The sequence below is a fragment of the Lutjanus erythropterus genome, chromosome 15, assembly GCF_056507025.1.
Source record: "Lutjanus erythropterus isolate fLutEry1 chromosome 15, fLutEry1.hap2, whole genome shotgun sequence".
NCBI lineage: Eukaryota > Metazoa > Chordata > Actinopteri > Lutjaniformes > Lutjanidae > Lutjanus > Lutjanus erythropterus.
This window is the reverse complement of record NC_139331.1, coordinates 6,070,296-6,085,297: the sequence shown is the minus strand read 5'-3', so window position 1 is coordinate 6,085,297 and position 15,002 is coordinate 6,070,296. Positions and strand designations below refer to the sequence as shown.

Below are 15,002 nucleotides of genomic sequence, written 5' to 3'. Positions count from 1 at the left end.
GGTTGTCAATGTGGCTATTTACACCCTAGCACGTGCCTGTAGCAAACAATGCTATTTGCACTTGAGTTGGGTGTATATAGCCTAGAATAGCAGAGAAAAGCACCCACGTGTCCGTAGTCAGCAATGCTATTTTTCACCCAAAGTGTAAATAGCTTTAAATGTAGCTATTTACACCCACATGGCAGAGACAAACGAGGGCCGGGTGTAAACAGCGGAATGGCTGCTGTGTGACTACTCTCACCTGGGTGCAAATAGACACTTGGTTACATTTTTTCAGACTGGGGGCATCTAATGAAAAGATGCGATTGAGTTGCATTATGGAAATTGTGGGACTGAAACTCAGGATATTTCAGATATTTCATGACCATTATTTTTTCAAAGTACGCCTATTGCAAATCTCCCAGCATTACAGAAGCACAATAATTAATTGCTGGACTGCCCCTTTAATTTAAATACTAGTAATGTGGTGAGGAAGCCAAAAGTATGATTTTGGGATGTCCTATCACCCTGGAATCCTTTGGAAATTCAACAAGCATGTCCTGCAGACCCCGCTGTGTGTGGCTGTTAGAGTCATGAGGTTTGATTGTATTAGTCCTGCTGTCCCTCCTCAGGATGTCATTCAGACAACAAGAGCACAGAATCGTAACGTGATCTTGGAGCGACAGCTACAGTATTTGGACATCAGTCTCTGAGCTCCCAACACATCCTTCTCAGGTTGATTGTACTCCGAGGTTTTAGCGAAACAAACTCAGCACTGAAGTGAAGGAAATGTTGCAACAAAAGTGTTTTTAGCATAAAGTGACAGTTCCCTTATCTGTGTAAAATCTCAGGGAGAATACAGTTTCTCGTTTTAAGGATCTGACAACGGCAGGAGAAAAAGGCAAAGAAAAAAAAAGATGAAACAAACACGTCATCACTAAGCACTGGTGAAATAGTAAATGGCACATTCATGTCCTCGTATGGACACCATCTCTTACACATCTGGGTTGTCCTGTGCACATTTTTAACAGTTTTACCTTATAAATGCAGTAAAATAAAAACAAAAGATAAAAAAATCAGTTCAGCTCCAATGTGGCTAAAGATACAGTATCCTTGGATTTTATAGAAAAAAAATAAAAAAGGAGAGTATTGTGATTTAGAAATGGTGTTACTCCATGAAATCATGTCTTACAGTGTTGCTCTTATATTCTTTCATGTCAGCCTTCGGTTTCAGGTGGCATTTTTTTGTCACACGGTAACATTGTCCAACAATAGGGGGGGCTCAGGAGGGCCAAAAAGGACAGACGGACAGACACTGATAAATGTTTGGTGGTGGTGGGACTGGGGCAGGTGGGCCTTAAAATAGATGCTACACTTATTGCTTGTAATAAAACTCGTGACAGTTGATGCAGTTTTCGTGGCAGACTTGCGACCCTCACCGCAGAAAGAAAAACAACCGTATGCACATGCACAAAACGGAGTACCGAAATATGACAGAGACCGAGAGAAAAGAGAGGGGGAGACAGAGAGTCTTCAAATCAAAAGGAAGGGGAAGTCAGTTCTATCTACACGTCCGGCCATGGTCAATGAGCGAATCAGCACTTTTCCGTTGACGGATAAAAGATTGGTAGAGAGCTACAACGGCTGCCCTCCGTGTCTCGTCCACCTGCCACTGGACAGTACGAACAACGAAATGAGAGGGTCTCGCTTCAGGGAGGGAGACAACACTTGTGGTTATGATTCCACAGACAGAGACAGACGAGACAGCGTCTTGTGTAAAGGTTGGGTTATTGAGCTACTTGATATGGCCATAGATCTACACTGAAACAGACATGGTTGATAGATACTTCGTTTTTTTTCTAAATAACTTTTTCTCTCTTTTGTACATATTCAGGTTAAAATAGTATTTGAGGAAGACAAGCTTTACAGTGTCCTGCAGTGGTGGACCTCACCAGAGACTGTCAGTCCCCCATACACGCTCACACACACACACACACACACACTCACACTCACACACACGCACGCTACCCCTATGGCATTATGGGAAAAAGAGTTTTTATTTTCCATCCCCACCTTCTTCCTGTCTCGGAACTCTCTTAACAAAACGTGCCTGTTGATAGTTAATCACAAGAGTTCTGATTCTTAGCGTCGACGTCGCTGCTCACTTATGGTTAATACAGTATCATCGAAGAGTTCAATGTGTGTGTTTTTCTTGTTATGATAGGACAGAGAGAGAGAAATCATCTTTGCATAAAGACACTCGCTTCTCTTTCAGACCGTGCATTGTCCTCCAGGATGCGATGCCCTCAGCGGGAGGAGGAGAAGGAGGAGGAGGAGGAGGAGGAAAAGGAGGTGGAGGGTGGGGCGGGTGAGGCAGCAGGGAACACCAGCCTTCGTAGTAGAGTGGAATTCTGTGAGTCATAGCTGTCAGAGTTACAAGCCTCCCGCCGCCGCCCTGTCCCGTATGTCGTCCTGTCCGACGCTGCTCTGCCCTGAAATAATGTCCTCTCTCAGTGTTAATGCGATTATTGTCTTCATCACCGTCTCGACCGTGTTGTTGGTTCGATTTTCCGCTGTTGTGTCGTCATGTCTTGAGTTGACTGTGGTTGTCTGTCGGGTCACGTGGGTGTAGATGTTGTTGAAGAGGGAGTCTGGATCCTCTACGCCGTGCTGGACTTGCCCAGCTCCTCCCTGATTGCTAAGGACACAAAGAGAAAAGACTCATTGAGTTATTTTCCGCCTGAACTTTACTTGTGAAGATCGCACCTACTTTTTTGGGGTACTTTCGCACTAGCCTCGTTTGGTCTGGATATTCCGGCTTTCCAGTTTGAGCCAGCTACAGGTGTCAAATCTCCTCTAGACCATGGTCTGGACAAAACAGCTGAACCTTGGTCTGACTGAAATAGGTGGCCTTGTTTCACATCAAATTGAGCCATGGTTTCGTTTGGTCGTTTCTTGTATGACTACATTTTTTTGGATAGTTCAGACTTTTGGACCACTTACATTAAGACTGAAGGCTGTCATTAAAACCAGAAAAAGCAAAACATCTAACCCTAACCCTGTTGCTGTTGCACACAGAGAGAAAAACCCTTTGATGGCTCCAAGTACCAGGTTGGTACCAAAACAGAACATAGATCCATAACATGGATTGCAGCTAGATAATACTGTCCAATATGAGGGTAGTCTGGTTCTTAGTAACATAATGTGCATACTTGCCAACTCTCCCGATTTTCCCAGGAGATTTTTCATTGCCCTCTCTTTATTTGCTCCCAGGATCACAATTCACCCACATTTCTCCTGATTTATGACCCATTTACACACATTTTTTATCCTTGTTGTCATCACAAACTGTTTCAGACGGTGTCCAACGTGTATAGGTCCTACATCTCTACAAGTGTACTGTTTCCACCCAGACAACAACACAGCTTCACCAAACCAAAGAATTCCTGGAGAGGCGAGTTGACCAAAAGGTTGCAAAAGGACTCGTGCAAATAAACGAACATTGCAAATAAATAACATTTTGCAAGTAGACAGTGTGCAGGAGTCCTTCTGCAACTAATTTTCATTGTTCAAACGTCACAAGAGTGAAGGAAACAAACCAAATTTTTTTCTTTTCAAAAAGCTCCCTATTTTTAAGGTTGGCAAATATGATAATGTCTCTAATGTATCTATCTATAAATTTGTATACATGGACACAAATTGTTATTTTTTTTTTTTTTTGTGACAGTCAGTACAACTTTTAAAGTAATAAGGACAAATAAGAAAGTCCATGCAGGGACGAGGTTGTAGTTGGTGTGTAGATCAAACATAAGACTTTCACACAGGAGACCAGGGTTCAGTTCCTGTGTGAGACCAATAGTCAATGCTGATTTAAGGAAGTAGTTATTTTTAACCCAATCTTCAACATTTTCCTAAACCTAAGCAAGTAGTTTTGGCGCCAAAACCTACAAAATACCTTTATTTTGAAAGTGTAAGTGGACATTGCATATTTATTACTGCTAAACTGACTCCAGAGAAAAGAGGATAATAAAGCTGTTTGGAAGTCAATAATAACACTGTAGTCTCTAAGTTAACTGCTGAGATCTGGGAACACAGTGCCGTTGCTAATAATAAGTCAGATGAGGCAGGAAACACATGCGGTCGGGTGATTGGATGACATTCTGGGTGCTCACTTTCAGTTTGACGTTCAAATAAAGTTCAAAGGTTTCAATAATCTGGCTCTGATAGTATGACCACTTGCATTTGTTGCCGTGCCCTGTTTGTCACATTCCCAGATCTTACCAGTGACTTTAGTCAGTACATAATTAAGATCCAAGCTGAAATAAAACCATATAATACTTTAATTCCCTGTGTTCTAACTTAATGTATTTATTTTACGGATTGCAGATTCATTTTTGCTACATTATATACATTTGATCGTGTTAGTTTAGGTTTCACATTGCAATTACGTGAGTGCACCAAATAACTAGACATGACATACCTAAGTCTTGTTGTCATCATCACCTACTTCAGCTGCATCCTTGTACTTGATTGGTGTGTAGATCGACATTTGACATTTGCATGTTGTCAGTTCCATTTGATTCCTCTGGCTTTCTTCCTCCAAGTGTCTGTTTTTTCCAACTGCCTTTTTACAAAGTTGTCAAACCAAATGGGAATTTGGTCTGCTCCCCTCCCTATGTGTGACTGTGGCTCATTTTGTTTAGTTCTGACGATAGCCCGCTACAACTTCCTATAATTGGTCGGAAAGTCTGAACCATCCAAAGAAAATGTTTTCATACTAGAAACAAACCAAACCATGATTCAGTTTGATACGGATCGAGGCCATCTCTTTAGGTCAGGCCAAGGTTGGACTGTTCGGTCTGGATGACGGTCCAGCGGAGGTTCCACACCTCTAATTTCAGTTTGGATCATACTGGAAAGTCCAAAATTCTGGGCCAAAAAAGAGAGGTTTGAAACGTAGAGTTGGGTATTGATACTCAATACCTTTAAGTTATTCATTGAAATAACCAATACAAAGTAGCATCACAACTTCTCCAGCCAAATGATCCTTTTTGTACCCAGATCAAGAAAAAATTACTATTCATATGGTTTTGCTTGCAGCCAATCGCAGCAAACTTTCTTCATAAAGAAGGACCTTCACCTAGCCCTGGTGAAAGGGCCCTAGAGGGCTGTTGTGGCAATGTGTGATGTATATTAAGGTGTGCGTCACACATTCTTGGTCATAATTCTTAGTCTTGCTCCATAAGTGAGTGCAGCCACTGATGGCTGGCAGCATATAAGAAGAATGCTGTTAGAAATAGTCAGCATCGCAATGAGCAATTTTTATTTTACAGTCACATCCTTCCAGTGGGCTGCTATTGAGACCCCTGTGTCCTTTAAACCTAATAAACTAATTTATTTAAGAATATGAACCATGTAAGCCTCATATGAACTGAAACACTAAAGGTGTAAAAACTTGATTTTGTCACAGGGCCTCATGATTACGCAAAAACATTAAGTAAAAATGGGAAAGCCGCCTTAAGGCCCTGTTTATTTCAGTTCATATTAGTTCAGCTGAGTTAATCAAATTACCACAACACACTGAACCTGAGGCCTTTGCCAGTTTGTAATCCAGCCCTGCTCATGTTCCATTCCTCTGAGTATAACTCGGTGAGGGTCGCAAGTCTGCCACTGATAGCATTGCTAAGTGCAACATCATTTTTACAAGACGTGTTCTGTTCCTTGAAATGAACTGCGAATCCCAAACAAGTAGCAGGTCATAAAAATGGTTCACTGATATCAATACAGCATTGGAGCTGTGTGGCAATAACCTCCCTCCAATAAGGTTGGATCAGCATGGGACTGCCCTGCCCAACAACAGCAGTGTCAGTTGGGACTGCTGTGCTGAATGCAGCCGGCTGCTGGAAGCCCTCCGGCAGTAAAACCCTGCCTTCTGCTGCAACAACATCAACGCTGCAGCTTATAAACTAAAGCTGCTATAAGTAATGAGTCATAACAATACAGTACCTTTGACGTCAAATGATTTGCTGTATGTTTTTGAGAAGAGGCACTTCCTGTCTTCAGCCAGCATTTCAGGTCTAAATTTAATAAACCCCGGAAACTACCCAGTGGAAAGAAGGAAGGAAAGTAAAGGCAAAAAAAACAGCAACGGTTTTATTGCTGCGTTTAGTTTTTTGATGTATAGATTTTCTACTAGAGAGACGTCTGAGGCTCCACTCTAATACGTTTTGTTTTAAAATGACCTCCATCCACAGGCATGTTTCAGAAGTAATGTCCGTCCATATTAACATGGCTGAAAACACATATCACATGACCAATTATATACACTGGGCATACATGTGTTGGTGTAAACAGGAAGCAAATGTTCTACTCGGTGGTTGGTTGCTTTGTCAGAGAAGACACTGTGAACGAAGAACAGTAATGGTGAGAAGTCGGACCAGAGATTTCTTTGCTTGGACCCAAGACGAGGAGGAATTGTTACTGAAAGTAACACATAGCCAGCAAGGTCAGCAACACCTGTACTTTGTTATCCAAGTTGAATTAATGATAGTCGAGGCTGAAGTTGTTTGTTTTGTTTGAGAAAAGGGTCACACGATAGAAGTCTGACGGATCAGGGAAGGACACATCGTTACCCAACCAGGGAGTGAACGGACGGTGCCTGCCTCATTGTTTTAAGAGGTTTCCGCTTCCACCCGTACAGAGTTTTCAAAATTAAAATGGGATCAGCAGAGTCTCCCAGAGTCCTGCACTGGGTCAGGTACCCAGCAGGTAACCAACAAAAAAGCTGCAGCTTTGTTTTTTCCTAGAGAAATCAGCAATGGCAATTACTGTGCTGTATATTTTTTATCATATAAATCACCCAACAATATCGAGCCACAGGGATTTTTTATTGTGAAAGCCTGCGACACCACCTCTGACCCCGCATGTGACCAAATCATGGGACGTCACTGATCTGACAGTGATGTAGGCACACTGATAGCTAGTGCATCCATGTAAATGACATAAAGGCAACAACAGCCTATGGAGAATACCAAATTGTGGACAATACATCGTTGAAGAAATCTTGGCATAATTTTGTGTGATCAGAGACTCTGAGAATAATCTTTGCAGTGGTTTTGCTGCTTGTAAAAAGTGCTGGATTTGATAGCTGCAAGCTAGGCTCATCACTGCTGAAGAAACACGCCGCTAGAGCACAGGTGCTGAGCCAACTGACAGATACCTCTCTAAGAACACAAGTGAGGGACTGCAGAAGCCTGTGTAATCACAGCTTTGGTCGTGACTCGACTGAGGAAAACAGGACGATTCTGGTACTCAGTTTTCCGGGTGAAGGCGGGTATGGGTTTGCAAAAACTCACGTGTCCAAAAGTTTTCATGTTAAGAGTTTGAAAGTAATGTCGATCTTAGGTGCAACGATAACAAAAATTATGCAATTTAAAGAAAAATGTATTAGTGTGGAAGTCTGCCAGGCTTTCTCCAGGATGGCTGAAGTATGTGTGTGAATTGAGAACACAGGTTTCATGATAATTACCATCAATGAGTTCTTCTTTTAGCTTCGACAGCTCCTTCCTCATCTCATCCAGAATGTCCTAAAAAAGACCAAACAAAACAAAGTCACCTTTCAATACAAACTTGGTCAGACCTCAGAGAGGAGACAAACCATTCTCATTTCCACCTTTCCACGTGGACAGTCACATGACAGTGAGAGGAGATGCTCACGGACAGAGTTCACTTTGACTTTTGGATTTAGTTGGGAGGAGGACCTGCCAACTGGCAAAGGGACATTCTCTGTCGTTGTTACTGAACAGCTAATCCCTGTGTTCCCTGTGAGATTAACCTTAAAGACTCAGCAGGATGTAAACAAAGTGACAGAGAGAGTATGTGGCGAAATCGGTGTCAGGAGCTAAACTCTTTTGCCTCCAAATCACACTGAATGGGACAGTGGTAACAACAGTGGGTACAGTGGTGGGTTTGTAGGGTGTCTTCCGTCTCTGTCCTACTGCTGGGATCAGTTGTAGTGACAGATAGGCAGGACTCTGAGAGACTCTCCACTTATCTAACAGGCTCATTCACAGAGGTCAGAGGGAGGAGCTGCCTTATAACAGGACGGGTCACTGCACACACCCACGCTGTCACACTAGTAACACTGCTGCATAATTAGCTATAAAACAAAGGAACCAATGAAAATCCTTGTATCAGTGCAAGCAACATCGCACTGTAACCACTATACGTTATTTACCATGACTGTTTTTAATATACAGATCATTATTGAAAACAATTTTTGCAAGTTTTGGCAACACTTTCTATGATGATTATGTCTATAATTCACATTAACACCTTATAATGCTTTTATAAGTCATATAAAACTCAATACATGTTTATAATCTTTATAAATGCATTATGAGCGCATTCATAAGACATTATGTATAAGGATTTATAAAACTTTTGAAATGTTTATAATCGTGCATGACAAGTTATAAAAATGTTTAGGAAGGATTATAAGTAGTGGATATTATGTAGTATAAGTTCAGCATTCATAGTGCTTTATAGCTCCCTGCAAAAGTCATAACAGTGTTTCAGAGAAGAATCTGTGCCCTGGGTTACCACACATTATAACTACCATGACTTTAACCAGTTATAAAGCCACATACAGGACTAATGAATGTACAATAACAGACTTTAATTTCTAAGTTTCTGAAATTGACTAATGTCTTATAAACTTTAATAATAAATAACATGAATTTGTGAACAGTGACAGAACTGTATAAGGTTAATAGCAAGTGTATGGTGTTTAGAAGACCTTATTGCCATTGGTCAGTACTAGAAATACATTGAATGGAATTAAAATGTGGGACTAACAGACCGGCAGACAGGATACATTAAAGCATTAAAACACGTTAGAGCATGTAGACGGGCGCAACAAACTGTTACTGCCGGCTTGTATTGTGGTTTGATGAATTTGTGCCACACACAGAGTTGTCTATCAATGACATTGTGTCACACACTGATGTTAACAGGTACCAGCATGACAGTATAATATTCCACGAATAATGCACAGGGATGAAATTTGTCTTAAAACTGTGAAAAGATCATCTAAATGTTCACCTACCTGTTTCAATCTGTCATAGTCAACAGATTCTGTTGGCACACCATTGGCACTTAAGGATGCAGTAGGTGTCGGAGTGGATTTAGGTCTGTGAGGAGAGACAGAAAATGGAAAATAAAACCAGTGTAAAACCAGACAATGAGCCAGGATGAGGGGGAAGAACAGGATGCTCATAGAACAACACCGGCTGCTAACATGTATATCAATTTATTTTGGATTAACATCAGTCTGTGGCTTTAACCGGATTGTGACTTATGGGAAACTGCGAAGCGTGATAAATAGGATATTAACTGTGCATCTATTAAGAGTGTGCAAAAATAATTCCAGCATCTGGTTGGTGGCTACTAGTATTTTCACAGAGTAGTGACTTTTCTGTTCAATTGCAGGTACTGTATAACATTTTCTGCTGGAAACTCTTCATGGAAAAAGAAATTTCAATTGCAGGTACTGTATAACATTTTCTGCTGGAAACTCTTCACGGAAAAATCACCACTGATCCATCACCACATCTGAGAAAACTTCTTCCTCATTTTACTTTTGAGTTTATATATATCTGTCCTGAAGAATGCACATTAAGGCAACGCTGCCAAAACTGCGGTTAGGAACCAAGTCATAGCATGCACACACGAGGGGAAAGCACTCCCCTAGACATGCATGTAAAGACACACAAAAGAAAATACAAACACAGAAACACACACAGAGGTCTCAGCAAACTGTGACCCTAAATTAAAAACAGATTTCTGTCTGTTCTGAGGTCAGATGTCTGCAAGGATCCTATGGTGCAGCAGGTGTCTGTGTGTTCAAATGTTCCTCAAAGAAACATTTGACACTATCTGTAAAGCTTTTCAGCGACACTTTCTATTAAGGTTATGTCTATAATGCATTATAAGCACATTCATAAGATATTATAATGTACTTATAGGCTATATAAAAACATTTCTAAGTGTTTATAATCATGCATGACAACTTATATTAAGGTTTATAAATTATTATAATTGGCAGACAAAATGTATGACCAGTTCAGCATTCATAATGCTTCATACCTCATCATAATGCTTTACACCTTCAAAGTGACATCTGTATATGACAGCAAGATCTGAGTTCTGGGTTACACAGCAGTTTATAACAACCATAGCCAGTTACAAAGACACAGACAGAACTGCTCTAATGTATCATAACAGATTACGCATAATCATCTGAAATGGAACAATGTCTTATAAACATCAATAATGCGCTATTGCATGAGCTTTAAGTAAAGTGACAGCACTGTTTAAGGTTATAGGCAACTGTGTGATGTTTATAAGACATTATTCAATTTCAGAGACATAAGCTGTTAAGCTGTTATGACAATATGAGCAGTTTTCTATGTGTCTTTATAACTGGCCAAGTTTATGGTAGTTATAACATGCTTTGTAACCCAGGACTCAGTTTGGCATGGAGGTATCAGCATTGTGAATGCTGCACTTATAAAACATTATGCCCACCACTTATACTTTATAACCATTGTTATAACTTGTTATGCATGGTTGTAAACATTTCTAAAGAGTTTTATAAAGCCTTATACATGCATTATAATGTCTTATGATTGTGCTTATAATGCATTATATACCTGACATTGGTAGAAAGCATTACCCCACGCGTTTTTTCAGTTCAGATATTTCAATGAGTCTTGCTAGGTGGAGCCTATGAGCAGCTGAGACCTTTTATGTCTTTTCAAATGTCTCAGGAAAAGTAATAAGCCAGGAGGACGTCGGCAATTAAGGAAAGACCTTGTAGCTGCAGCTACACTGAGAGAGCTCCTTACTGTGTGTGAGAATCAGCAGGGGAAAACCTCACCCAGCAGCCAATCACTCTCAAGACAGGAAGTGTGGCAGGAAGGAGAAGTGAAAGAAAAGGAAATGAGCTCGGCAGCGGGTCGTTTAGTAGCTATGGGGTGGAATTACTTTACACCGGAATACGGAAATGAAGGTTGTGGCACTTTAGTTTTATTTTTCAGGAGTGTTTCCGACTATAAGAGTATATATGAAGAGCAGAACAAAAGAAACAGAGGCGCCGGCATTAATTCAGTCACAGCTGCACCGTTCAGTCCAGTAGACTTTTTGTACAATCTTTACAACGTTTAACATATTAAAAAATATTGTATTAATGTACTTGTTCAGTCTGATGTCAAAAATTGAATCTGATAATCAGCTACATAAAGGTAAAGAATACTTTATTTTTATTATTGATTCATGCATTTATATATATGTTTGTTTTCTAAGTAGCACAAAGGGACTACAACTTGCATTTCGTCAACCCTGTGTTGTAGAATTACAGTTAATGAACCTTGTACCTTGGAATTCATTGTGCTTTCTTTAACAATTTAACAGCTCTCTGGCACGCTGCCATGCACGCTGCTCCTTGCTTTTGTCTGTAATGAATGATTTCATGCAAATCATTAGGAGTTAACACAAATGTAAAATAGGGCTATGAGTTCACGTGGTCAAACGAGTCTGAGTGTGCTCAGCTCACTGTGGCTCACATATTAAAGTCACTTTTAATAAGCTGGAATCAAAAACGCCCATCTGGTGTCTCCTTTCGTGCATGTGCGTGCACACACACACACTTTTACACACAGCGGGGCCTTATCTGCGAGCGCCTGCTGGATCTGCTCTGGCTCTAAGATGATAATAGTGTGCCAAGTCTGCTCTGCACTGGGCGGACACTCATTTCTGTGTCTGTGTGTCTGTGTGTGTGATAGGGTGGGTGTACAGTGCGTGACACGCTAATGGTGATTTCCTTGTTTTAAAGGGGGCAAAAGTTAGGAGGGCAGCAGGCGCAGCAGCATGCAAAAACAATGACTAGATGACATTAGGAATCCATCATTCAGGCAATGAGTGCTTCAGGAAACACCACATGACAGATTGCACCAAATGGCACGAATCAAACAACAGATGAGCAGAGCTGGCCCCTGCAGGTTGGTCAATTTGGAAAACGAACACAAAGACAACACAGGATTCATTCCAAGCATTTGAAAATAGCCCGTCTCTCCAACCAAACCACGTCCAGCACAGCAAACCCCGATTGAAAAAAAAACAAAAAAACAGGAGATTGTTTTAAAGAAAAGGATTTCTCAAACTCTGCGGGGCCTTTTCTCTCTACCTGTTGGAGGAGTCTGCTGCCATGGGATTTCTCCACGGAGACTCTCGTCTGTGTGAGCAGCAGAGACACTGACTTTACAAATTACAGCGTACTATCTGTCTGTGTATGTCCCCCGCCCTTAAGATGGCCTGGGGTCAGTGATGTTCCTGACGCCTACTCAGCTTTATGTTTAACCAGAAGGCTATTACACAATGCTTGCATTTACTGTATGTCTGTTTACTTAAAGTTCCAGGAATATTCTAGTCATACATTTAATTAAAAACTAGATGCCCAGATCTATGTACTTAAGGTAGAGAATAAGCACTACAGATAATGGCTTATGAGATGTATGACGGGTAAACTGTGAAAATGGATGTTTTTCTAGTCCTTAAAGGGTAACTTTGGGATTTTTTTTAACCTGGGCCCTATTCTCAGTTTTTTTTTATTGGTTCAGTATTGAGTAAAACAGGGTGAAATGAAAATCTTTGTTGGCAATTATGAACCGTCAAAGTTTGTCCATTAAAAGTGCTTGTTTTGCCACCGACAGGCTCAGATTGTTATCCTGTCACCAGACTCCATTTACAGAAACATTTTATCGTCGTAAACGCTTCAATCTAATTGGACAGAAACAAAGTAAAACTTGGTGTGTCATTCCATGCACGGTTCCAGCAATCACCAACTCTGGTTTGCTCGAAATAAACCCTTACTTCAAAGAGTTAGCAGGGAGAAACAGCGTGTAGAACCAGAATATTTTCGTCCGCCTCAGTGAATGGTTTATTACAACCAAGCAACCAGAATGAGTGATTGTTGGAACAGCAGAACTAGAAATAAAGATGTTTTTGGTGAGTTTTATTTTGTTTCTGTTGAGTCTGAATCAAGAGTGTTTTACGATGATAACTTTACTGTTTCTGTAAATGCAGTCTGGTGGCTCTGACAAGAGCGATAAGTCATCTGTTTCTAGTTAAACAAGAAAGAACAAAAAAATCCTACTCCTTCACAAAAGGCTCCATCTCTGTAGCGATTCTTGACATAATATTGTCAGACACTTGGAACAACAATCTGAGCCTGTCAGTGGCAAAAACAGGCACTTTAAGTGGACATGAGTTCATGGTGCGCAGTTAGTTAATGTCCCTATAATAGCCCTTTGGAGATGTAAAACCACCAAGTTGTCTGAATGTCACCCAGAGTTAGCAGTGAAAATGGCAAAACCACAATTTATAATGTACATAGTATGTACATGTGGTTGTGACATATTTGTCCAATCAAAAAGGCTGATAGCATTTAAAAAAAACAACAAAATAAATCTGTGGTCTTCATAGCTGCTTAGCTAAAACTGATTCTACCTTGTTCTTCTTCCTCGCACTGCGACACCTCAGATCTGAGTTGGGTGTGTGACGTACATCCAACGTGCACATGAAGGCGATATAAGCTTTAGTGATGTTAGCCAGCACTGAACGGCCCCAGCAGTGCATCATGCTAAAGCTAGCTGATGCTAATGCTTTAAAAAGCCACTAGGATCTCTTTTGTTGGGAAAATGTCATTTAGTTGCATCGCTGCTAGCATTCAGATGGGCAATAAACAAATAATAATAAAAATCAAATCAAACTTCTGAACCGTTTCAGCACATAAAATGTACTTTAAGTCCAACAATGACACAAATGACAAAGTGTAAGAGAAACTGCACGTTCAGCAGAGAAGTGGGGAGTTACCTTCCGATAACTGGAGATTTGCTACCGTTCATGGTGTTTGTTCTTTCCCATGGCTTCCTGGGCATGTCTGGAGAAAACAAAACAAAAACAAAGACATATGAAAAACAAACTGCTCTTACCAGATGACATGAAGATCAGCTATTCAGTCATGTAAATACTTCTGATATCACACAAAACTTCCACTAACTCTAAAATAGCAGATTTCCAGTGCATGAAAACTGAGGAGAAATAACTAGATTAACACTAACTTGGATCATCATCATTAGGCAGATTCATATTTAGTCCTGATGTTGATGTTGCTGACGTTTGCCCCTCAGTCTTCAGATTTTAAGTGTTTGTTCCCCCTGACACTCACCTGGTGTGCTACAGGCTGACATTTTAGGGGTTGTGTTGATCTCGCCCTCCTCCTGTTGGACAGACAGACGAGGTTCAAAGGTCAGAGATGAGCCCCACTCAGAGAATCATAATCAGGGACAAAAGATATTTCTTAGACAGCGACAGACAGTCATGAGGAGCTGCTTCTTTTGTCTGTGTTTAATCAGTCACATTATGACATAGATATCTTTGGACTGTGCTTTAATTTAAACTTACAAGGACAAAACGCCCCTGTGAACGTATAGAACACACGATATAATGAAAGGGGTATAATAATGCCCCAATAATACCACCTATTTTTGTGTATTTACATTTCTTTTTATTAGGGAGTAAATCGTAATTGTCTAAATGCTAATAATGTCACATTTAGGTGACTTTTGACAACCTAAAAACTACAAAATTGACTCACATTTTTTCCATCTGAGAAAAAAACCTTTTTCAAAAAAAAAAAAAATGTTGTTGGTTATTAAAAAAGCGAAGCCAGAGAAGGGGGGTAATATTCCAAGAAGAAACTTTTAAGAACTTTTGAGACGAAATTTTCACTTGCAATTTTAAGACTTTAATTTCAGATAATATTACAGTTTTTTTCTTGTAAATTTACCACTTTAATCTCAGGGAATATACGAGTTTATCAGAAAATATTACCCACTTACCCCAGCTACACTGGTCCTAATACACTATTGTACAAAAGAGATAGCCTGGAAAAAAGTGAAAAA

General features: G+C 40.4%; 1 protein-coding gene across 7 annotated transcripts in view; it reads right to left on the bottom strand.

The window, feature by feature from the left end:
• Positions 1-769: 769 nt before the first annotated feature.
• The window catches only part of enah (ENAH actin regulator), a 187,180-nt gene continuing 172,947 nt past the window's right edge, over positions 770-15,002 (bottom strand). For 5 of the 7 annotated variants that reach the window (XM_084738273.1, XM_084738272.1, XM_084738270.1 and 2 more), the window contains 6 exons: positions 14,267-14,318; positions 13,912-13,978; positions 12,224-12,271; positions 9,086-9,170; positions 7,508-7,565; positions 770-2,677 (listed from right to left, as the gene is read on the bottom strand). In XM_084738273.1, coding sequence (XP_084594399.1) covers positions 2,640-2,677; positions 7,508-7,565; positions 9,086-9,170; positions 12,224-12,271; positions 13,912-13,978; positions 14,267-14,318 — 348 coding nt within the window. In that variant the 3' untranslated portion in view covers positions 770-2,639. The remainder of the gene's footprint in view (positions 2,678-7,507; positions 7,566-9,085; positions 9,171-12,223; positions 12,272-13,911; positions 13,979-14,266; positions 14,319-15,002) is intronic. The other 2 variants (XM_084738271.1, XM_084738275.1) reach the window with 1 other exon arrangement.